Source organism: Salmo salar, chromosome 19 (genome assembly GCF_965601325.2).
Source record: "Salmo salar chromosome 19, fSalSal1, whole genome shotgun sequence".
Lineage (NCBI taxonomy): Eukaryota > Metazoa > Chordata > Actinopteri > Salmoniformes > Salmonidae > Salmo > Salmo salar.
In genome coordinates this window covers 19,110,001-19,134,182 of record NC_138309.1, presented here as the reverse complement: position 1 = coordinate 19,134,182, position 24,182 = coordinate 19,110,001, and the positions used below count along the sequence as shown (strand labels likewise).

The 24,182-nt window shown below is 49.8% G+C and overlaps 1 protein-coding gene across 1 annotated transcript in view; it reads left to right on the top strand.

Moving 5' to 3' along the window:
- Positions 1-24,182, top strand: part of mpp7a (MAGUK p55 scaffold protein 7a) — a 331,927-nt gene that overhangs the window by 290,258 nt on the left and 17,487 nt on the right. The window contains exons 13-14 of the mRNA XM_082965658.1: positions 13,599-13,769; positions 22,464-22,544. Coding sequence (XP_082821784.1) covers positions 13,599-13,769; positions 22,464-22,544 — 252 coding nt within the window. The remainder of the gene's footprint in view (positions 1-13,598; positions 13,770-22,463; positions 22,545-24,182) is intronic.

Here is a 24,182-nt window from a genome sequence, read left to right as displayed (position 1 = left end):
GATGCAGTCATACTGTAGGTGCTTGTAACAACATAGCTTTATGCTATGTTTGATGCTGTAGTTGTGCCATGGCATCGCTAGCTGCAGAACCAGGCTAGATCATGTACATTGTTCTATGGGCCATCCGTGTTGTCTTGAATATGTGATGTAAAAATATATTACTGAAAATCTATCATGTTTAGTGGGAAAGGTGAAGTGTAGTCTCATGGTGAGTGTTGGGGCTACCTGTGTTTCTGTCCGTCTCCCTTCCCTCTGTGGTACCTGGCTGTGCTGTTACCTGGGTTCAGGCAGTCTGTGTCGATGGGTAGCCTGCTGGTTCTTTTTGGGATCTGTGATGCCTGATGTCTAACTCATGTTCTTCTCTTCTGGCTCCCATGCTGTTCTCTCTCCTCCTCTCTCGTCACCGACACCAGAGGATGACGGTTGGTTCTATGGCTCTGGTTTCTATTTAAGCGGATACCACGTAGGTGAGACATCACCTGTCCCCTTCAGTCCTTTTCATAGATCTGTCCCTCGCCCTTGTCATACAGTCGCTCTTCCTACCACTGTCCCTCGCCCTTGTCATACAGTCGCTCTTCCTACCACTGTCCCTCGCCCTTGTCATACAGTCACTCTTCCTACCACTGTCCCTCGCCCCCTGCCATACAGTAGCTGTTCCTACCACTGTCCCTCACCCTTGTCATACAGTAGCTGTTCCTACCACTGTCCCTCGCCCCCTGCCATACAGTAGCTGTTCCTGCCACTGTCCCTCGCCCTTGTCATACAGTCGCTCTTCCTACCACTGTCCCTCGCCCTTGTCATACAGTCGCTCTTCCTACCACTGTCCCTCGCCCTTGTCATACAGTCGCTCTTCCTACCACTGTCCCTCGCCCTTGTCATAAAGTCACTCTTCCTACCACTGTCCCTCGCCCCCTGCCATACAGTAGCTGTTCCTACCACTGTCCCTCGCCCCCTGCCATACAGTAGCTGTTCCTGCCACTGTCCCTCGCCCCCTGCCATACAGTAGCTGTTCCTGCCACTGTCCCTCGCCCCCTGCCATACAGTAGCTGTTCCTGCCACTGTCCCTCGCCCCCTGCCATACAGTAGCTGTTCCTACCACTGTCCCTCGCCCCCTGCCATACAGTAGCTGTTCCTGTCACTGTCCCTCGCCCCCTGCCATACAGTAGTTGTTCCTGCCACTGTCCCTCGCCCCCTGCCATACAGTAGCTGTTCCTGCCGTTGTCCCTCGCCCCCTGCCATACAGTAGCTGTTCCTGCCACTGTCCCTCGTCCCCTGCCATACAGTAGCTGTTCCTACCGCTGTCCCTCGCCCCCTGCCATACAGTAGCTGTTCCTACCGCTGTCCCTCGCCCCCTGCCATACAGTAGCTGTTCCTGCCACTGTCCCTCGTCCCCTGCCATACAGTAGCTGTTCCTGCCGTTGTCCCTCGCCCCCTGCCATACAGTAGCTGTTCCTGCCACTGTCCCTCGTCCCCTGCCATACAGTAGCTGTTCCTACCGCTGTCCCTCGCCCCCTGCCATACAGTAGCTGTTCCTACCGCTGTCCCTCGCCCCCTGCCATACAGTAGCTGTTCCTGCCACTGTCCCTCGCCCCCTGCCATACAGTAGCTGTTCCTGCCACTGTCCCTCGCCCCCTGCCATACAGTAGCTGTTCCTACCGCTGTTATATGGATTCATTCGGGTTAAAGGAACAAGTTATTTTCCATTCGTTGTTCTGAAGGTCCATTCAATTCACTTCCCGTCAGGCCTGTTGATGTGGTCCTGCTAGCCTCCTCTTCCCTCTTTCTTTCTCCTTTCTCTCGCTCCCGGTCTCTGTGTGTGTCTCTCTCTCTCTCCTGTCGTTGATGTGGTCCTGCTAGGACTCTCAGCAGCAATTACAGCTTGTTCTGTTCTGGATCCATCCTCTGGGTACTGGTTCCAATTCTCTTTGCGTACAGAAACTCTTCCTCATCGTGTTGTTATTACCCCTGTCACTTTCCTGAAAAATCATAAGTTATAATCCCATCAGACTACCACGGAGTGTCCTGGCTGTCTCTCAAACCTCTTCTCTCTCTCAGGATCTCTTTCTCTCTCTCCCCTCTCTCTTTTAGTGTGAGGCTGTGTTGAGGTCATGGGGCGGTCTAGACTCTGGACACTCCACAGCACACTAATCCATTTAGACCAGTTGATTTCACAGGAGATCCAGTGCACATTGAGTTTAGAAATAAAGACTGAGGTGTGTCTGCCAAGCTCAATCAGGGAATTCTATAAGGATGACCTTTCAAACACTGGGCTATTTTCTACTTCATTGTGTGTGTTAATGTGTTCCAAATGGCACCCTATTCCCTATATAGTGCACTACTTTTAACCAGGGCCCATAGGGGTCTAGTCAAAAGTAGTGCATTATATAGGGAACAGGGTGCCATTTGGGGCGCAGTCTCTGTTTGCCCGTGTTGTCGCAGTGCCCTTATGAGGTCGGCGACCTCAACTTCTCCTCTTCCTCTCTGACCTGAACAACCTCCATTGCTGGTCCCAGTGCAGTTTAACTTGTTTTCTGTGTCCTAGTACACTGAAGCCATTGCTGGTCCCAGTGCAGTTTAACTTGTTTTCTGTGTCCTAGTACACTGAAGCACCGGTTTCCTGAAACAAAATATGTTTTGAAGAGAAAAAAAGACTCCTAAAATAATGATATATTCTCTACAAGCATCTCTCTACAGTCGTTGCACATTGAATTACATTTCAGGCTGTTGTATGACTTAAAGTCGGACAGGCCTAATAGCTAAGAAATCCTAGAATACAGATGCTTTTTCAATGCCATTGAGGTTGAATTGGGAGCTTGAGTTCGGGGAAGAGGGGGCAGAGAAGTGGGTTGTCTTGTTCTTCTTTGGTCTGTTTGTATTCCCTCCGTACCTCTTGCCGGTCAGTGATGGAACGTCTGAGTCCTCAATTTTCAAAGAATGGTCCTTGGGGCAAGCTGTATTCCTGTGAGATGCCTCTATACTATAGAGCCAGGAGACTGTAGAATAGGACCCTGGTCAAAAGAAGTACACTATATAGGGAATAGGGTGCCTTTTGGGACGTAGCTTTGTATGCAGCTTGTCACATGCTTGGTAAACAACAGGTGTAGACTAACAGTGAAATGCTTACTTCCGGGCCCTTCACAACAATGCAGAGACAAAGAAGATAAATAATAGAAAAGTAATAAACAAGGAATAAATACACAATGAGTAAAGATAACCGGGCTATATACATGGGGTACCAGTACCGAGTCCATGTGCAGGGGTACAAGGTAATTAGTGGAGTTCGGTGCCGTTTAAGATGGAGGACGATTTTTCTTATTTCTATTACAGCATATTGGATGACTCTCATTCATATTCTATTCACCCAGCTCAATGTAACGTCGACAGGTTTAGGCTACTACATGATGCAACATTTTTCCCTATGCCCATCATGAGGTTGCTACAACCTAGCCTATGAATGAAAGTTTACAACGTAGATGCACAGGTTGAGAGACATTTGAGTAACAGACATTGACACGTTAAATATCGCTTTGTACAATCTTGCCTGCATCTATCTGATCTAGGGTGTAATCATTAGTCCAACAGTTACATACAAGAGTTTCTATTGGACAAATTCAGGTATGTTTATCCCTGTTTCGTTCGGTTTGCTTCCGTTTAAGAATGTTTTTCAACAGAATCGGCAGAATGAATACACCCCAGATCAAACACAGTTCACTTTCATATCAGCCACATACAACCAGGATAATTCCTTTGATCGTTGTATAATTACTTCTTACAGCTACACGCTCTCCTCCTCTCACCTATTCCCTTCGCTCGTGGACTTCAGTGCACAACACAAACCTTCATATCATAACCGCTAACCACTGCACACAGCCTACATTGTTGTCTCCAAAGTAACGTCATAGTCAGCAAAGCTACTAGAACTAAAGCTTTAGTAAACCCGCTACAATCATACAGTACAGTCAGCAAGAAGTTTAGAAGGAAATACGTTTATACAACCAAAAGCTTACCTTGACTTGGAAGAGTTCCAGTGTTGGATAACCATAGCCATCTAGCTACCATAGCATCCCTCTCTGTTTGAGCCATGTATTTGAGTAGGCTAAACTAGCTAGCTGCTTTCACAAGCTAAGTGAAAGTGAAAAACAAATACAACAATCTCTCTCTTGCTACTCTTTAATTTTTGAATAAATTAATATAAGAACTGTTCAACTATTGTCTTTCTCTCTTTGAGTTAACTACTCACCACATTTTATGCACTGCAGTGCTAGCTAGCTGTAGCTTCTACTTCTACTTTCACTAGATTCATTCTTTGACCCTTTGATTGGGTGGACAACATGTCAGTTCATGCTGCAAGAGCTCTGATGGGTTGGAGGATGTCCTCTGGAAGTTGTCATAATTACTGTGTAAGTCTATGGAAGGGAGTGAGAACCGCGAGCCTCCTAGGTTTTGTATTGAAGTCAATGTACCCAGAGGAGGGAGGAATCAAGCTCGTCTGGTAGACATCTCTGGGCAGCTCGTGGCTGGGTTTTCCTTTGTAATCCGTGTGCAAGCCTTGCCACAGCCGACGAGTGTCAGAGCTGGTGTAGTAGAATTCAATCTTAGTCCTGTACTGACATTTTCACTGTTTGATGTCTCGTCGGAGGTTGTAGCGGGATTTCTTAGAAGTGTCCGGATTAGTGTCCCGCTCCTTGAACTCAGTGCGGATGTTGCCTTTAATACATCACTTTTGGTTGGGATATGTACATACGGTCACTGTGGGGACGATGTCAATGATGCACTTATTAATAAAGTAGGAGGAGGAGGACCATGTCCTGAGATGCCTTCCCATAAGCCCCGTGCCACGCCCTAAACACCTCTTTGAGACCACCGCTCCCTCTGGAAGAAGAAGAAGAGCATTAAAGAGATCATTAAGACCCGTGGACGTTCTGGGCTCGTTCCTTACCTTTCCTGGATGGAAGAAAGAAAGGAGCAGAATTTAAGAGAGAAAAGACATGGGTTTTGTCCCAAATGGCACCCTGTTCCGTAGATAGTGCACTACTTTTGACCAGGGCCCATAAGGCTCTGGTCAAAAGTGGTGCACTATATATTTTGGCACCCTATTCCCTATTTTGGGATGTAGCCCGTGTCTTTCCTTAGATCCATCAACACGTTGTAGTTTAGTTCCCTGGGATTAGACACACAATACCTGGATGGAGACCTGGAAGCGTAGGCAGTAGGCACAGTCCCATTTCTGCTGCTGTGGTAATCTACCCTAATCCCAGAGATCCTGAGGCACAGAGAAAAGCCTCTCAGCAAACATCTGGATAGAGGGATGAGAGAGGGTGGGATAGAGGCGAGGAAAGGCCAAAACAGTACAGGGGAAAGCTGGGAAAGCTGTCAACCCCCAGAATCCAATTAAAACAGAGTTATGGAAAAATGGTGAGGTGTGTGTGTGTAAACCCCCAAATAATTCAAAATTTCCAGAAAACAAGTTTATTTCATCTGTCTGCAGGTTCACTACTGGAGGATGAGCTACAGCCAAAATATAAGACCAAAAGTGCGTTCCAAATGGCACCTTATTCTCCATTTAGTGCACTGTTTGACCAGGGCCCACATCTTGGCTGAGCAGGTAGAGGCCACGCAGACAGACAGGTGTGATTGGCTGAGCAGGTAGAGGCCACGCAGACAGACAGGTGTGATTGGCTGAGCAGGTAGAGGCCACGCAGACAGACAGGTGTGATTGGTCTAGACCAGTGGTTCCAGTCCTCCAGTACCCCCAACAGCACACATTTGTGTTGTAACCCAGGACAAACATACCTGATTTAATTCATCCAGGGCTGAATCAGGTGTGCTTGTCTCGGGCTACAATAACATCGCATATGGTTGGGAGGACTGGAGTTAGGAAACAGTGCTCTAGACAGCGGTGACGTTACTTAATAATGTCCAGGGGTTACATTTCAGTGGTTTGGTTGTGATTCTGACCGGTAAGAGAAGAGAGTCTATGTCCCAAATGGCACTCTATTCCCTATATAGTGCACTACTTTTGATCCCAGCACTACAAAGGTAATAGAGTCCCTATCGGCCCTGGTCTAAAATAGTGCACCATATATAGTGATGGGGTGCCAGATGGGATGTGGACTTTGGCATCTCCCCTCGCACTGGGTTTGTTGTCTAGCATCCCTGTTGTCTGAGTGGGCTGGCTGATTGATGAGGAAAACGGGAAAGTGTTCTTGGCACTCCCAGCCCCCAACTCACTAGCTGTGCTGAGAGAGCCCAGACACATCCAGTACACACAGCACCAGAGAGAGCCCAGACACATCCAGTACACACAGCACCAGAGAGAGCCCAGACACATCCAGTACACACAGCACCAGAGAGAGCCCTGACACATCCACTACACACAGCACCAGAGAGAGCCCAGACACATCCAGTACACACAGCACCAGAGAGAGCCCCCAGACACATCCAGTACACACAGCACCAGAGAGAGCCCCCGGACACATCCAGTACACACAGCACCAGAGAGAGCCCAGACACATCCAGTACACACAGCACCAGAGAGAGCCCAGACACATCCAGTACACACAGCACCAGAGAGAGCCCTGACACATCCAGTACACACAGCACCAGAGAGAGCCCTGACACATCCAGTACACACAGCACCAGAGAGAGCCCAGACACATCCAGTACACACAGCACCAGAGAGAGCCCTGACTCATCCAGTACACACAGCACCAGAGAGAGCCCAGACACATCCAGTACACACAGTACCAGAGAGAGCCCTGACACATCCAGTACACACAGCACCAGAGAGAGCCCAGACACATCCAGTACACACAGCACCAGAGAGAGCCCTGACTCATCCAGTACACACAGCACCAGAGAGAGCCCAGACACATCCAGTACACACAGTACCAGAGAGAGCCCAGGCCGCTTTGCGTAAATGCAGCGGAAGACAACAGCTAGATTGAGATGTGTGTTTGTGGTTTTTTTTTTCAAACGGATACATTTTTTAAAGCGACGACAAATTAGGCATGGTTTTCTGTTCAGACTAGACATTCCTGAGTCCTAAAGAGCTCTGGGATAAGACGGAGGGGAAAAACAAATAGCGCTCGACACAAACCCACATCGCTCAGCCAAGGGACTTGAGCACTATTCCACTGTATAAGCCTGTAACACTTGGGTTGGAGTACCACTTTCCACATGCTGGAGCAAGCATACTGTAGTAAGCCCATGGAAAGTACACTAGCCCCAGAGTGTGTTTCTGTTCCCCCCCAGATAACACTGTAATGAGTTCACCACGGTGGACTCAAACGCTCTCAGTACATATTTCAAACATCACAGACAGCCTAAAAGGCTTTTTTAATCATCAAATAATGTTTAACTCTCTCTCTCTCTCTCTCTGTATACTGCCTGGTTAGACCAGAGTGAACACTGCTTAAAACAATGGCTACCTGTCTTTCCTTTCTCAACAGGAAACCCAGTGACCCATAAGGGAGGGCTTCAGCAACAGGGTTGGAGGTTTGAAGGACAGCCGTTACAGTAGATAGCACATACTGTAGGTCGGTATGAAACGTTCTCCTCCAGTTAAATATTCCTTGTTCCCCTCAGAGCAATGTTTTTTACCATTCACTTCAAACGCGGTGTTCAGTCTGGTTTAACCAGGATGCCTTCCTGTCCCCTCACAACAGGGAATGCCATTACCCATAAAGCTAGAGCACAGGAGGTTGGTGGCACATTAATTGGGGAGGGACGGGCTCGTGGTAATGGCTGGAGCAGAATTGGTGGAATGGGGTCAAACACGTGGTTCCCATGGTTCCCAGGTGTTTGATACCGTTCCATTGGCTCCTTTCCGGCCATTATTATGAGCCGTCCTCCCCTCAACAGCCTCCTCTGAGCTAGAGGTAGGAGGTTTGAAGGACTAGCAGTGAGATACGGATACCACATGCCACATCGGGAGAACCCTCTCCACCTGTTAAAGATCCCTTGTTCCCCCCAGAGCTATATGCTTTTCCTCGTCAGTACAGTGACCGTCCATGTGGTCAGCCTGTGAGCCAGGTACTTCCGTGACGCGGGCAGGCCTGATCCCTGGTCCGGAAGCCACGATTCCTATAATGCCTTTCACAGATGGGTTTACATGGAGGGGCGTTGAAGGCCACACGCCTGTCTATCTGTCTGGACAGGTCCCCCCCCACACACACACCACTGCATAGCGGGACTAAGACACGCCACACAGCGTGAGAGACCAGAGGCCTATTTGAACCCAGCTGTTGGTGGAAAAAGGGAGAGCAGGGAAAAGGTTTTACTTTTCCCGAGGCGTCACTGCTACAGTGTTGGCCCACATTGTTGCTGTTTTTCCTGTTCTTTTTATTGCGTGTCATTCCTCAGGAACCATCCTCCTTGGTTCTCTTCAGTCTTTTGGTCCACCTCTCAACTCACAATGGACGGACATAAATAACACGCTGTAGTGAACAGGCGGGTACCTGACTGAGTTATTTAACCAGGAAGAATTAGTCAGGGTATTTGTGGAGAATTTACAGTAGTTGGTATTTGTCCTTGTTGTTGTAGGGGCATTGTTCTGTGGTGGGAGGGAGTATGGCAGAGAGTGTGGAAACTGGAGATCCTTCTTCACACACACTGGGACATGCAGTAGAGCCATCCTCCTCTACCCCGGCCTGCCTGTCGAGCGTGTCTCTGACATAGACTTGAACAGACGAGGAGCTGTAATGAGCACCATCACATAATGACTGAAAGGAGGTACTCAGTAATGCCTCCCACATTCTGTGGCCACTTCCAGCACTAAGTGTTGCAGTGATAAACCACACCGTGTGTGTGTGTGTGTGTGTGTGTGTGTGTGTGTGTGTGTGTGTGTGTGTGTGTGTGTGTGTGTGTGTGTGTGTGTGTGTGTGTGTGTGTGTGTGTGTGTGTGTGTGTCAGCCATAAACCGCACATATGGGGCTAGGGTGTAATGGTAATACTCTCTTAATCTAGAGTTGCCATGGAGAGATAATTCACCAGTTGTCATCTCTGTTAGTCTTCATACTGAGGGCTTGTTCTGCTGGGCCAGGATGGCACTGTGCATGCATCCCAAATGGCTCCCTTTGTGGTGCACTACTTTTGACCAGGGCCATAGGCCTCTGGACAAAAGTAGTGCACTATAATAGGGAATAGTGTGCCATTTGGAATATGCACAATGTCTGTCAGCGCTTCTTCTACTGCAGTTAGAAACTCCAGGCTCAGATGGGAGCCATCTTCTTTTTTTTTAAAGAAATTTGTACACTTTATCTAAATAGTTAGGAAATCAGAGTGGAGATGGGTAGGTGGGGGAGACGGTGGGGGAGACGGTGGGGATGAACGCCGGTCTTCCAGTCATATGTGATTAGACACACAATTATTACCATTCCACCCCAGAATTTAAACAAGACATTGACTGCAACAGGCTTAGGCCGGATCCCACAATTCAACACACACACACACACACACACACACACACACACACACACACACACACACACACACAAAGGTCGGCTCCACAATACAGCAGGTGGTTTCTCTGCCTGCCTATCTTCACTCCTCTCATCTCGTCTGATTTGGAGAAAATGACCGCAATTTAAATGTATTTTGTGTTGGCGTCTTAATGGTCACGTTGTCTCCGTTTACTTTCTACAGAATAAATCTATGTGTGTGTGTTTTTGCGTACATAAAATGTCTCTTCTTTTTTTGTTTCAACAGTTTTGCACCGTTTCTTTTACAGACACCGCAGCAATGTTTCACAGGATGTTAGCATCAGCACAGAACAGTGGGCAGTTTAGAATTCCCTGTTTGTGAAGGCCCCTGGGTGCTGAATCTCCTACACCACGGCTGTTAGATATTATCGCACTGGAAAACGGGCTTGCAGGAGCACACTGGCAACTTCCAGGCAGTTGTGTGTGCAGTGGCAGCATGTGTCTTCTACTGTTTACTCTGTGGCTCGATATGCCCCTTGTTATTTTTCTGTTGGAGTTTCTCTTGGAATGGAAGGCTTTGAGTTCGTTCTACACGTTATTGTGTGTGTCTTACAGCAGTAGGGGCTACTGGCAATTATCCAGTCACGGTCAAGTGCGCGCCATTGAAACGTGTGTGTGTGTGTGTGTGTGTGTGTGTCCTGAGCAAGGAAAATGTCTCCATATCCAAACTCTTTGTCACGGTAGGGGGATACAAGAGAGTACGATTACATCCAGGGTCAAGGGTTAGGAGCCAGCTGAACAATGAGTTAAAACCACAGTCTTTTTAGCTCGACCCCATCATAATTAGGCATGCATAGCTAACATTCCTAATTTACCAGCATGCCTTCTATTGGCCATAGCTATTGGAAACCCGACTGTTAATCAGAACTGTACAGTAACACAGACCAGCCACACACACAGACACACTTCCCTGCTCTAACAGTAACACAACCCCTCTGTACTGTAACAGTAACACACAGACCAACCACACACACAGACACACTTCCCTGCTCTAACAGTAACACAACCCCTCTGCACTGTAACAGTAACACACAGACCAACCACACACACAGACACACTTCCCTGCTCTAACAGTAACACAACCCCTCTGTACTGTAACAGTAACACACAGACCAACCACACACACAGACACACTTCCCTGCTCTAACGGTAACACAACCCCTCTGTACTGTAACAGTAACACACAGACATAACAACGAGACGCGGGTCTGGGTCCAGACCAGAAAGGTTGAGTCATTAATTGATTTAATTCGGGTTGAATACATTTCCAGCCCGTCTCCATGGAGATGATGATGCTCGCTGTGCGTGCGTTTTGTCTCGCTCCTTTGATTGATTTGTCTTTATCCTCGAGTAGAGGAGTTGGGGGTTAGTTATTTTCGGTTATTTGGATGGAGCTGTCTAGAAGGGTTGAAGTGATTTTGAAGGGCCCGGGATTACGGAGGGCCTTCAACAACAGGAACAGAGCTGTGTATTGACTGGCTGCAGCTGAGCCTGGTAATGAAACGCCGTGCACCTGCCTCCCTGAAGGAAAACAAAGAGATTCCCTCTGACAGAGCCAATGAAATGCTGGCGCTTTCTGGGCCCCGAAAGGCCCCCTAATCGAATGGAACAACCCGTACTGCAGCATCACGCTAATCAGACCACAGTATTAGAGCGATCCAGAGGGGTGGCGGAACCTGCCCTGGAATGTCCAAGACCCTATTTCCTATATAGTGCACTATTTTTGACCAGGGCCCAACAGGACAACCTTAGTTAATATTATCCACCCTGCAATGACTTAATAATAGCACTGCTATGATGTTGGCACCCCAATGGTGGAACAAGCTCCCTCACGACGCCAGGACAGCGGAGTCAATCACCACCTTCCGGAGACACCTGAAACCCCACCTCTTTAAGGAATACCTAGGATAGGATAAAGTAATCTTTCTACCCCCCCCCCCCCCCTTAAAAGATTTAGATGCACTATTGTAAAGTGGTTGTTCCACTGGATATTATAGGTGAATGCACCAATTTGTAAGTCGCTCTGGATAAGAGCGTCTGCTAAATGACTAAAATGTAAAAATGTAATAATGATGACATTGTGCATGGCTTGCTGTTACAGTAATGTTGCTAGCAGCAGCGTATTCTATTCAGTGCGTCCTTTCCACTGTGGCGAGCAGGCGGCTAGTTCTTTCTGGCTGGTGTTCGGTCAGAGCAGTGGGGGTGTTGAATGAGAAGGATACGCCACAGGAGAAGTGGTACAGACAACACAGTGCTAACCCAGAACGTGCTGTCCTGCCCGCAGTGGAACAGAGTCTGCCCTGAACGTTAGCTGTAACACAATATCCCAACGCTAGGGTTCACATACGTACTCAGACACACACACAAACACGTTCTCTCACTCTCTCTCTCTCTCTCTCTCTCACTCTCACTCACTCACTCACTCACTCACTCACACACACACACACACACACACACACACACACCTCTCTCACACACACTCAGAAACATACACAAATTCTTTCTCTCACACACACACACATTCTCTCTCACACACACACACTCAGAAACATACACAAATACATTCTCTCTCTCTCACACACACACACACATTGTGGCATGCCTTAATACCTTAGCCATACACACATGGGTTATTGTAGCTGTATGTTTGACGTGTTTCATTTCTTACACAGCGTAGGTCTCCATCTCCTGTCCCTTATTAAGTGACTGTTTGGAAAAGAACAAACTCCCGAGACCGTAGCTATGCTCTCTCTCTTTCTCATGGCACATCTGCACACATCGCCTGCCGCTCGCCTCGCGGTTTCTCCATGTTGTGGAAAGTATTAAAGGATTGGATCAGGGCTTCTCTCTCTCCAGTGTATCATTTTAATGCTGCCTTAATCTTGGCCATCTTGTTTCATAACGCTGGGTTCATTCATCACTGTTTAAAAGGAACAGAGAGAGAGAGAACCCTTCTGCTGTGTGCAGGAACGGGATATTAGCGAAGTGTCCTCGGTCCTCGCTTTGCGGATTTTGGTTTAACTGTCTGTCATAAAACTGTGCTCTTCAAATTAGGGGAGTGTTTGTCTCTGTTTGGTACTGCAGTAGTGCATTCAAACCAGACCATTTGTTTGGCTCAATTTATGACGGTTGTCATGTTTGATTGGTTTATCGTGCGCTGCATGTCCATGGAATGCAACCACCACACCTACTTCTTTACACACACACACACACACCACCTACAGCACCAAAGTAGTCTGGGAAGAATGAGAAACGCTTGACTGGTACTTGTGTCATCTGGACAAGCATGGAGCAACTACCAGTAAGTTCACATAGCAGCAGTAAGTTACATGATAAAATGCCAGTGGCCTTCACTCATCCTTCCCACCTGCCATTTTTGGTTCTCTCTTTACCTCCTGTTCCCCTCTACAGGAGGTCAGAGGTCAATGTGCTTAAAACGGACCATTCAGGTTCAAAAGGCTCATATGAATCACATCTATGGTTGCATCCCAAATGGAAACCTATTCTCTATATACTGCACTACTTTTGACCAGGGCCTATAGGGCTCTGGGCAAAAGTAGTGCACTACATTGGGAATAGGGTGCCAATTGAGACTCGTCCTGTAACATAAAGAGAGAAATTACGTAAGAGGTAGCTAGATGACATAAACTGAGGCTGGGAGGAGAAATGCATGGCAACGTGGCAATAATGTTTTTATGGTCTCTAGAAGACAAAAGTGTTAAGACGACATTACATATGAACCTTATGAGCTGTTACTCACCGACCAAACGCTTTCCCTGGATCTACGTGCATCTCAAATAGCAACCTATCCTCTATATAGTGCAATAGCTTTGACAGGGCCCAGGGAAATCGTTTGGCTTAGTGTTCACTAGTCCTACCTACTGCACAGATATCACTGTCAATATGTTCCATATGAAGGCCTGCTCCACATAAAGCCAGACCTGATAGATATTGAAATGCTTGTAAATGTGCATCTGCAGGCATCTTGTGCAGATGCAAATTGACTTGTACGTACTGTTTACACTGTCAACTTTACCCCTTACAGTGACTCAACTTTCTCGCCCTCCTTTTCTCTCCTCTCTCTCTCTCTCTCTCTTCTCGCTCTCTGATTTGTAGCTGGTTTTCGCCGGAGCTTCCGCCTCAGCAGGCGAGACAAGAAGACCAACAAGTCCATGTATGAGTGTAAGAAGAGTGAGCAGTACGACATGGCTGACGTGGCCACCTACGAGGAGGTGACTCCCCACCGCAGGCAGAGCGGGGCCAAGCACAGGCTGGTGGTCCTCGTCGGTGAGTAACACACACACACACACACACACCATGGTAGAGCTGGACCAAGCTGCTGTCGTAGTCGGTGAGTAACTAACTACTGCCACCATGGGACACTGGGGATTGCTGAGCTGTTGGTCTTGGCAAGGCAGAGGCCATCGTTTAAGTCTAAAACTGGTTTCTCCATAGAGAGAGCGTGTGGCGCTCCAGTCAGTCAGAGTTCCAGGCCTGGAGGTGGCTCAGCCTTGCCCTCACACAGTCGTAACCCAGAAACATGCTCCCGCCCACACGCAAGCCCCCTTAACTTTTAAAGCCCTGGTGGATTATGACAGCACAGGGCTGGCGGGCTGAGGATTCCTTCATATTTAGTGCTTTTCATTAACAGTACCTTGCTCAGCTGTAAATGTTCCTTTTTTTACTTGACAGAATTGTTAACACTTGCCTTTTAAGGCTGGTATTACAAAGTCCTCCAGAAGGCTTATGAAGTGAAGTTAGCTTTGTTTTTCTTCCTTCTTGTGTAGTTTAGAGAAAAGCATTGTGCCAACGAATGGTGGAACAATACCGTTAAGCCCAGGTGCACCAGAATTAAAACCTGAATATAAATATTGGAACTATTATTGCAAATGACACGAATAATGAATGTATTCCTCACACGCTGCTTTTTCTTCTCAAGGTTAGCAGTGCTACTGATCGGTGCAGCTGCGTATGAATCATTCTTCATTCTGCCGATATCGCTGGCTTTCTATTTAATGCTGTTATTAAGAAAAGAGAAAGTGAGGCTTGTGTTGCAGTACGTCTGTTTCAGCATGATTGACCAGGCCTTGCTACGGTGAAACGCAGGGGTATGGACTTCATCATAGCGTGTTGCTAATTAGCTAGCCCATTTTCTTGCCAGGCAGCATGTCAGGCTGTGCAAACCAGCATACGCCACGGCCTGCCTCTCTCTCTACAATGCACATAACCCCTCCTCTGTCACGCTAATGTAAATATTTTCAATTTACTTCTGTAATTTGGATGACAACCTATGGACAATTTCACACCTAATGAAGAGAAAGGCCAAGGAAAGATCTGTTTTATGTTTTCTTTTTCTCTCTGGAGTTCTCACTTTTTCTTATTATGTGGACTTATTTTTCTCTCTCGCTCTCCCGCCATCTCTTTATCTCTTCTCTCTCACTCTCCCTCCCACCATATCTCTCTCCTCGCTCTCTCTCACGCCATCCCTTTCTCTCCTCTCTCTCGCTCTCCCTCCCAGCATCTCTTTCTCCTCTCTCCCTCTCCCTCCTACCATCTCTTTCTCCTCTCTCCCTCCTACCATCTCTTTCTCCTCTCTCCCTCTCCCTCCTACCATCTCTTTCTCCTCTCTCCCTCTCCCTCCTACCATCTCTTTCTCCTCTCTCCCTCTCCCTCCCACCATCTCTTTCTCCTCTCTCCCTCTCCCACCCACCATCTCTTTCTCCTCTCCCTCCTACCATCTCTTTCTCCTCTCTCCCTTTGCCTCCCACCATCTCTTTCTCCTCTCTCCCTCCCCCTCCCACCATCTCTTTCTCCTCTCTCCCTCTGCCTCCCACCATCTCTTTCTCTTCTCTCCCTCTGCCTCCCAGCATCTCTTTCTCCTCTCTCTCCCTCCCAGCATCTCTTTCTCCTCTCTCCCTCTCCCTCCCAGCATCTCTCTCTCCCTCTCCCTCCCACCATCTCTTTCTCCTCTCCCTCCCGCCATCTCTTTCTCCTCTCTCCCTCCCACCATCTCTTTCTCCTCTCTCCCTCTCCCTCCTACCATCTCTTTCTCCTCTCTCCTCTCTCCCTCTCCCACCCACCATCTCTTTCTCCTCTCCCTCCTACCATCTCTTTCTCCTCTCTCCCTCTCCCTCCCACCATCTCTTTCTCCTCTGCCTCCCACCATCTCTTTCTCCTCTCTCCCTCTCCCTCCCACCATCTCTTTCTCCTCTCTCCCTCTCCCTCCTACCATCTCTTTCTCCTCTCTCCCTCCTACCATCTCTTTCTCCTCTCTCCCTCTCCCTCCCAGCATCTCTTTCTCCTCTCTCCCTCCTACCATCTCTTTCTCCTCTCTCCCTCTCCCTCCCACCATCTCTTCTCTTCTCTCCCTCCCTCCCACCATCTCTTTCTCTTCTCTCCCTCTCCTCCCAGCATCTCTTTCTCCTCTCTCCCTCTCCCTCCTACCATCTCTTTCTCCTCTCTCCCTCTCCCTCCCACCATCTCTTTCTCCTCTCTCCCTCTCCCTCCCACCATCTCTTTCTCCTCTCTCCCTCTCCCTCCCACCATCTCTTTCTCCTCTCTCCCTCTGCCTCCCGCCATCTCTTTCTCCTCTCTCCCTCTCCCTCCCAGCATCTCTTTCTCCTCTCTCCCTTTGCCTCCCACCATCTCTTTCTCCTCTCTCCCTCTGCCTCCCACCATCTCTTTCTCCTCTCTCCCTCTGCCTCCCGCCATCTCTTTCTCCTCTCTCCCTCTGCCTCCCGCCATCTCTTTCTCCTCTCTCCCTCTCCCTCCCACCATCTCTTTCTCCTCTCTCCCTTTGCCTCCCACCATCTCTTTCTCCTCTCTCCCTCTGCCTCCCACCATCTCTTTCTCCTCTCTCCCTCTCCCTCCCACCATCTCTTTCTCCTCTCTCCCTCTCCCTCCCACCATCTCTTTCTCCTCTCTCCCTCTCCCTCCCACCATCTCTTTCTCTTCTCTCCCTCTGCCTCCCAGCCATCTCTTTCTCCTCTCTCCCTCTCCCTCCCACCATCTCTTTCTCCTCTCTCCCTCTGCCTCCCACCATCTCTTTCTCCTCTCTCCCTCTGCCTCCCACCATCTCTTTCTCCTCTCTCCCTCTGCCTCCCGCCATCTCTTTCTCCTCTCTCCCTCTGCCTCCCGCCATCTCTTTCTCCTCTCTCCCTCTCCCTCCCACCATCTCTTTCTCCTCTCTCTCCCTCCCAGCATCTCTTTCTCCTCTCTCCCTCTCTCTCCCGCCATCTCTTTCTCCTCTCTCCCTCTCCCTCCCGCCATCTCTTTCTCCTCTCTCCCTCTCCCTCCCACCATCTCTTTCTCCTCTCTCCCTCTCCCTCCCACCATCTCTTTCTCCTCTCTCCCTCTCTCTCCCGCCATCTCTTTCTCCTCTCTCCCTCTCCCTCCCGCCATCTCTTTCTCCTCTCTCCCTCTCCCTCCCACCATCTCTTTCTCCTCTCTCCCTCTCCCTCCCACCATCTCTTTCTCCTCTCTCCCTCTCCCTCCCACCATCTCTTTCTCCTCTCTCCCTCTCCCACCCACCATCTCTTTCTCCTCTCCCTCCTACCATCTCTTTCTCCTCTCTCCCTCTGCCTCCCACCATCTTTCTCCTTTCTCCCTCTCCCTCCCACCATCTCTTTCTCCTCTCTCCCTCTGCCTCCCACCATCTCTCTCTCCATTGTAAACGTCAGACACCTAGTGGTTCAGGAGAAAGTCAAGTAGGTGTGTAGATCCTCCAAAGAGGACCAGGCGTCCTGTGCTTTGCCTTGGCCCCCTTTCCTCACTCCTCTTTCCACTCCACTCACACACACACACACATACACACACAAACATACACACACATACACTCACATACACTCACACACACACACACATACACACACAAACATACACACACATACACTCACATACACTCACACGTACACTCACATACACTAACACGTACACTCACATACACTCACACGCACACACACATACACACACACGTACACACACATACACTCACACGCACACACACATACACTCACACGCACACACACATACACTCACATACACTCACACGTACACTCACATACACTAACATACACTCACACGTACACTCACATACACTCACACGCACACACACATACACACACATACACACACATACACTCACACATACACCCTCACCACATACACTCACACATACACTCACACATACACTCACAAGAAAGATGAGTCCAACGTCCCTCTAGTTGTTTATCCATCTACGTGGATGAAAAGGAATCTAAGAATGATCTCCACTGAACAAAGTAGACCCTATACTCTCCTTACTCTTATTAGAATGAATGTGGACGACAGACGGGTTGGATTTCAAAAGATGAAACAATATGTTGATCTGTTTTTATACATTTGTATTAGTTTTCAGACATGGTTCGTAGTAGGGTGGAATGGCCTTAGGATAGTGTTCCACATATAGTTGTTATCAGAGCCTTGTTGGACTAAACAGAGCAGGGTTAAGGTCTGCTTGGAGGAGGCTGAAGTTACCCTAGAACTGTCTGGCTGGCTGGGTGGTGGAGGTTGGATAGGACCGTCCACATCGCCCCTCCTCTCCCTCTCAGCTCTAACTCTATGTGATGTGCTCTGCGTTTGGCCTGGAAGTTATTAAGCTCCAGATATTAAAGGCTGTTTCTCTAATGAGGGCAGTAATGCAGTCTGACACTTTTACTGGCACTGCAACCTGCCTGAGGAGAGGAGGGCAAGAGCACCGACCCACCACACCGCGCTCCCTCCCAGAGGAGAGAGGGAGAGAGGGAGACTCAATACAACACAATACACTATACCAATCAAGTATAATTCAGAAACAGTTGCAAAGAAATATGTTTTTTTATGGTGCCGTTTTGTTTTATAAGGTCAACATTGTATTGGAGATTGTTAAAAACAAACAATGCACAATAGCCTTTTTGTTTCTGCTAGTTCAGAACGTGCCACCCCAGTGTGTTCTTTACACCAGGTTATACAGGCCTCACAGGCAGCACCGTGTGTTGTCCTCCACCGTACATCAGACGCAGAGGTAGTGAGAGGCTGGGTCCCAAATGGCACCTTATTCCCTTCCCTCTGTAGTGCACTACTTTTGACCAGTGCCCAGTAGCACTATATAGGGCATAGTGTGACATTACGGACACAGGCAGAGAAAGAGCGAGACCGAGAGAGCGCCTGCTGGCGAGGGAGTGATGTAGAAGGTGAGAATAGTTTAATGAGAGCTGTAAAAGTGTAAGGGAGCGTGAGCCGTTTGTCATCCCACGGCGAGGTACTCGTGGCGGGGCCTGACGCCGCCGGGAAGAAGGGCCAACAACCACTGGAACGGCCGCTCCGCTCTGCTCCCCGACAAACAACGTGCTTGAACTAGAAACTATTCCCTATGGTGCCTGGTGTAAAGTAATGCACTATAAAGGGAATAGGGTGCCATTTAGGACGCCCCACTAGACTTGTGGCTGGGAGCAGCCTGCTCCTCTGTCTTGATGTTACCGCTGTGCTGAGAGACGCTTCAAAAAAGGCCTGTATTACTCCGCTCCAGCGCCTTTAACACCTATAACAACACGCCAGAGCACCGCGGACACGCTCGTCCTTCTTTAAACAGCACCGTCACATTCCTTGTGGTCTCTCGAAACACATTTTAAAAGTGAAATCCGTTTCCTGATCTTAATAAATCAACACGGAGGAGGGGGTCAAGACCCCGTTTGGACTTGTTCTCAGAAAACTCTCCTGAAAGATTGATTGCTGTCTGCACGCGGCCATGTGCTGTTTATGTGAGACGGCGACCGCAGTTCGCTAGGGCCCAGCAGCCCCGCGCTTTAAGTCCATAGCTTTTTCCCCACATTTTTGGGGGTCTTTTTTAACATGGAGAATGGAGGACGCTGAATGTGCTGAGGAAACAGCTTTTATCACTTACAGGGACCATGTGACGGAGAGGACATGTGTGGCCGAGCGCTAACCTGCTGTAGGGCTGTCTCAAATGGCACGCGCGCGTGTGTCCATGTCTTGGAGAAAGACTTTATCCTTCTGGAAGACACACTGCTCTCTCTCACTCTCTTACTATCTCACTCATACACACACACACACACACACACACACACACACACACACACACACACACACACACACACACACACACACACACACACACACACTTAAAGGCAGTCTTTGTTCACACCTGTTTATCAGAGCAGCTTAAAATCTCTCTGGAAGGACGGACAGGAGGTGAAAGGTGAACACACCAGATCAGACAGACAGACAGACAGACAGACAGACAGACAGACAGACAGACAGACAGACAGACAGACAGACAGACAGACAGACAGACAGACAGACAGACAGACAGACAGACAGACAGGATGACTAATGTCTAACAGTACAGCATTTGTGTTCAACCTCTGCTTATAACCCAAACCTCCCTCTTTTCCCAACTCCTCCACATCACTGAGTCAACTCATTGTCCATTTGTTTTAGATGGCGGCCTGCTAGACACATTTGCCTGCAAAAATGAATTTCCAATAGGGCCTGATGCATTCCTAGCTCCTGCCCAGAAAGACAAGCATGTCAGGAATTCATCAACCCTGCCTTTTTGCCATTCTACAGGCGGATTGTAGGGAGCGGTGGGGCTTCCTGCCGCTGTAACGCTTTTAGAACCAGGGGCGTGAAACCTTGTACTTCCGTAATTGATTCTTGTCCACACTACTTGAAGACATCGATACAAAGTCAGTTTGAATTAGCCTCATATATCAGCCTGGTCACTCCTGCTGACGTTATATAGTATAGGTTTCTGGCTGGAGACGTGGGGGAGAGAGCCTGGGAGAGGGGAGAGGAGGGAGCGCCAGCGTTTGTGTTTTGGAAAAGTTGCAAGGATCTGGAGCCGCAGACAAATCAATAGTGCATTACTTCTCCCTCTCCCCCCTCCCTCTCTCTCCCTCTCCCCCCTCCCTCTCTCTCCCTCTCCCCCCTCCCTCTCTATCCCTCTCTATCCCTCTCCCCCCTCCCTCCAGTAGATGTGATGGAAAACCCAGCTGCCCACTGAGATGGATCCTTGTTGATTTTTCAGGCTGTTCAGGGAAACACAACAAAGTGCTCTTTAGGCCTGTTGGTGCTGCGCTCCTCCCACTCCCTCACTCATCTCCTCCTCCCACTCCCTCACTCCTCTTCTCCTCCCACTCCCTCACTCCTCTCCTCCTCCCACTCCCTCACTCATCTCCTCCTCCCACTCCCTCACTCCTCTTCTCCTCCCACTCCCTCACTCCTCTCCTCCTCCCACTCCCTCACTCCTCTTCTCCTCCCACTCCCTCACTCATCTCCTCCTCCCACTCCCTCACTCCTCTCCTCCTCCCACTCCCTCACTCCTCTTCTCCTCCCACTCCCTCACTCCTCTTCTCCTCCCACTCCCTCACTCCTCTCCTCCTCCCACTCCCTCACTCCTCTTCTCCTCCCACTCCCTCACTCCTCTCCTCCTCCCACTCCCTCACTCCTCTTCTCCTCCCACTCCCTCACTCATCTCCTCCTCCCACTCCCTCACTCCTCTCCTCCTCCCACTCCCTCACTCCTCTCCTCCTCCCACTCCCTCACTCCTCTCCTCATTTTCTCCTCCTCCCTCTCCTCTCCTCCTCCCTCTCATCTCCTCCTCCCATTCCCTCACTCCTCTCCTCCTCCTACTCCCTCACTCCTCCTCCCACTCCCTCACTCATCTCCTCCTCCCACTCCCTCACTCATCTCCTCCTCCCACTCCCTCACTCCTCTCCTCCTCCCACTCCCTCACTCATCTCCTCCACCACTCCCTCAATCATCTCCTCCACCACTCCCTCACTCCTCTCCTCCTCCCACTCCCTCACTCATCTCCTCCTCCACCACTCCCTCACTCATCTCCTCCACCACTCCCTCACTCATCTCCTCCACCACTCCCTCACTCCCCTCCTCCTCCCACTCCCTCACTCCGCTCCTCCTCCCTCACTCCGCTCCTCCTCCCACTCCCTCACTCATCTCCTCCCACTCCCCTCCTCCTCCCACTCCCTCACTCCCCTCCTCCTCCCACTCCCTCACTCCTCTCCTCCTCCCACTCCCTCACTCCTCTCCTCCTCCCACTCCCTCACTCCTCTCCTCCTTTTCTCCTCTTCACATTCCCTCACTCATCTCCTCCTCCACCACTTCCTCACTCATCTCCTTCCACTCCCCTCCTCCCACTTCCTCACTCCTCTCCTCCTCCCACTCCCTCACTCCTCTGCTCCTCCCTCACTCACTCATCTCCCCCTCTCACTCCCTCACTCCCCTCCTCCTCTCACTCCCTCACTCCCCTCCTCCTCTCACTCCCTGACTCCTCTCCTCCTTTTCTCTTCCTCTCACTACACCTCAGTCATATTTACAGTAGTGAGAGCACAGAGGTCTCAGTCAGTGACATTCACAGTCTGGCCCTCTCGGTTCCGAGCATGGATGGACTTAGCCAAGGTGTGTGTGTTTGTGTGTGTATGCACGTGTGTGTGCCTGGGTCTGTAAACACCATCACACATTTATCAGTGTCTCTCATTGGCGTATGGGATGGAAACAATTCCGCTCTGCTGCGTCCCATCCTGGACCAGACCTGGCCTCCACACTGCCTTGCTCCTCTGGCCCGGCCTCTATCTCGCCCACCTTTATTATGGGGAGGCGGTGATGAATGCATGACTGATGTTGCTTTAATGATGCTTTAACTCTTTCTCTCTCCATCTTTCTCTCTCCATCCTGCTCTATCTCGCTCTCTCACGCTCTCTCTCTCTCTCTCTCTCTCTCTCTCTCTCCATCCTGCTCTCTCCATCCTCTCTCTCTCTCTCCCTCTCTCTCCATCCTTCTCTCTCTCTCTCTCCATCCTTCTCTCTCTCTCTTGCGCTCTCTCTCTCTCTCTCTCTCACGCTCTCTCTCTCCATCCTGCTCTCTCTCTCTCTCTCTCTCTCTCTCTCTCTCTCTCTCTCTCTCTCTCTCTCTCTCTCTCTCTAGGTCCTACAGGGGTAGGTCTGAATGAGCTGAAAAGGAAACTGCTGATCTCTGACCCCCAACACTTCAGTGTGACCGTGCCACGTAAGTCTACCTGACCCGTATACTAGACCAGACTGAACCTCTCTCCCAGACCAGGAGGGAGTCGTGGACTGTGTTGGGGGGTGTGTGTCTAATGGAGACTGAACCTCTCTCCCAGACCAGGAGGGAGTCGTGGACTGTGTTGGGGGGTGGTCAGTCTGAGTTTAAACCTCCTCTCATCTCTGTATGTTTCTGATCTTTATATTGATGCTTTTAGGGTCTGAAGTAAACATTTGGTTTCCTCCTTAGTCTCCGCTACGATCCAGCAGACGGACGGAAGGCGGACAGGAAAGAGACGGACAGGAAAGAGACGGACAGGAAATAGACGGACAGGAAAGAGACGGATAAGAGACGGACAGGAAAGAGACGGACAGGAAAGAGACGGACAGGAAAGAGACGGACAGGAAAGAGACGGATAAGAGACGGACAGGAAAGAGACGGACAGGAAAGAGACAGACAGACAGACACTAGGTGAACTGTTGTCAGGTGCTCAGCAGGATGGATGCTCCTGTCTTTGTAATGAATAAATAGTGGAAGCTCTGGTCTGTATCAGATGGTTATGGAGACCAGTTACTCTGGGTTGCGTGCCAAATGACACCCAGTCCCCTATGTAGTGCACTTCTTTTGACCAGAGACAATATGGAATAGGGTGCCATTTGGGATGTACACTGTGACTGCATTCCCACAGGGAGCTAAACCGTCATACACAATGAGTGGTACTGCATTTACACTGGAAACAGATTGGCTGTACACTGGCCCTGAAATGTAAAGCTACCAGGTAGGTGCCAGGTTAGATTGTCACTAAACGGAGGCCAAATGCCCCCCGTGATTCTAACTGGTAAGAAATCACCCGTCACCCTGGATGAAAGATGTTTATCTTTCTGCTGCCAGTTGTGTTGTTGCCTTCGTGGGTGTTGGTAAGGGTGAAGGTCCATAGACCCATGCATAGACTCACACTCACTCACACACACACAAACACTTAGCGGTCTGGGGGTGACGAGCACCAAGGCGTTGCTCTCAGGCTGTGCGTCTCAAGGCCCACACACACACACCCTCCCTCCTTCTCTCTCTCACACACACACACACACCCTCCTTCTCTCACACACACACCAGACCCAGGCGAGTGGAGTGGTTCTCCTCCTGACGGTGTAATTGTCTGTTTATCGCGGGCCGCATGACAGGCCCAGAGCGATGGAGGAAACACTGCTTTATTTTCTACCTCCTGAAGAAATGCCATTCCACTGCCTCATGTTTTGGCACCAGCTCCACGCTCCCTTCCTCTCCCCCTGCCCTCTCCACCTCCAACTCTCTCTCCCCGACCACGCTCCCTTCCTCTCCCCCCTGCCCTCTCCACCTCCAACTCTCTCTCCCCGACCACGCTCCCTTCCTCTCCCCCCTGCCCTCTCCACCTCCAACTCTCTCTCCCCGACCACGCTCCCTTCCTCTCCCCCTGCCCTCTCCACCTCCAACTCTCTCTCCCCGACCACGCTCCCTTCCTCTCCCCCCTGCCCTCTCCACCTCCAACTCTCTCTCCCCGACCACGCTCCCTTCCTCTCCCCCTGCCCTCTCCACCTCCAACTCTCTCTCCCCGACCACGCTCCCTTACCACTTTCTTCCTCTCCCTCTCCCTCCGTCTGTTAG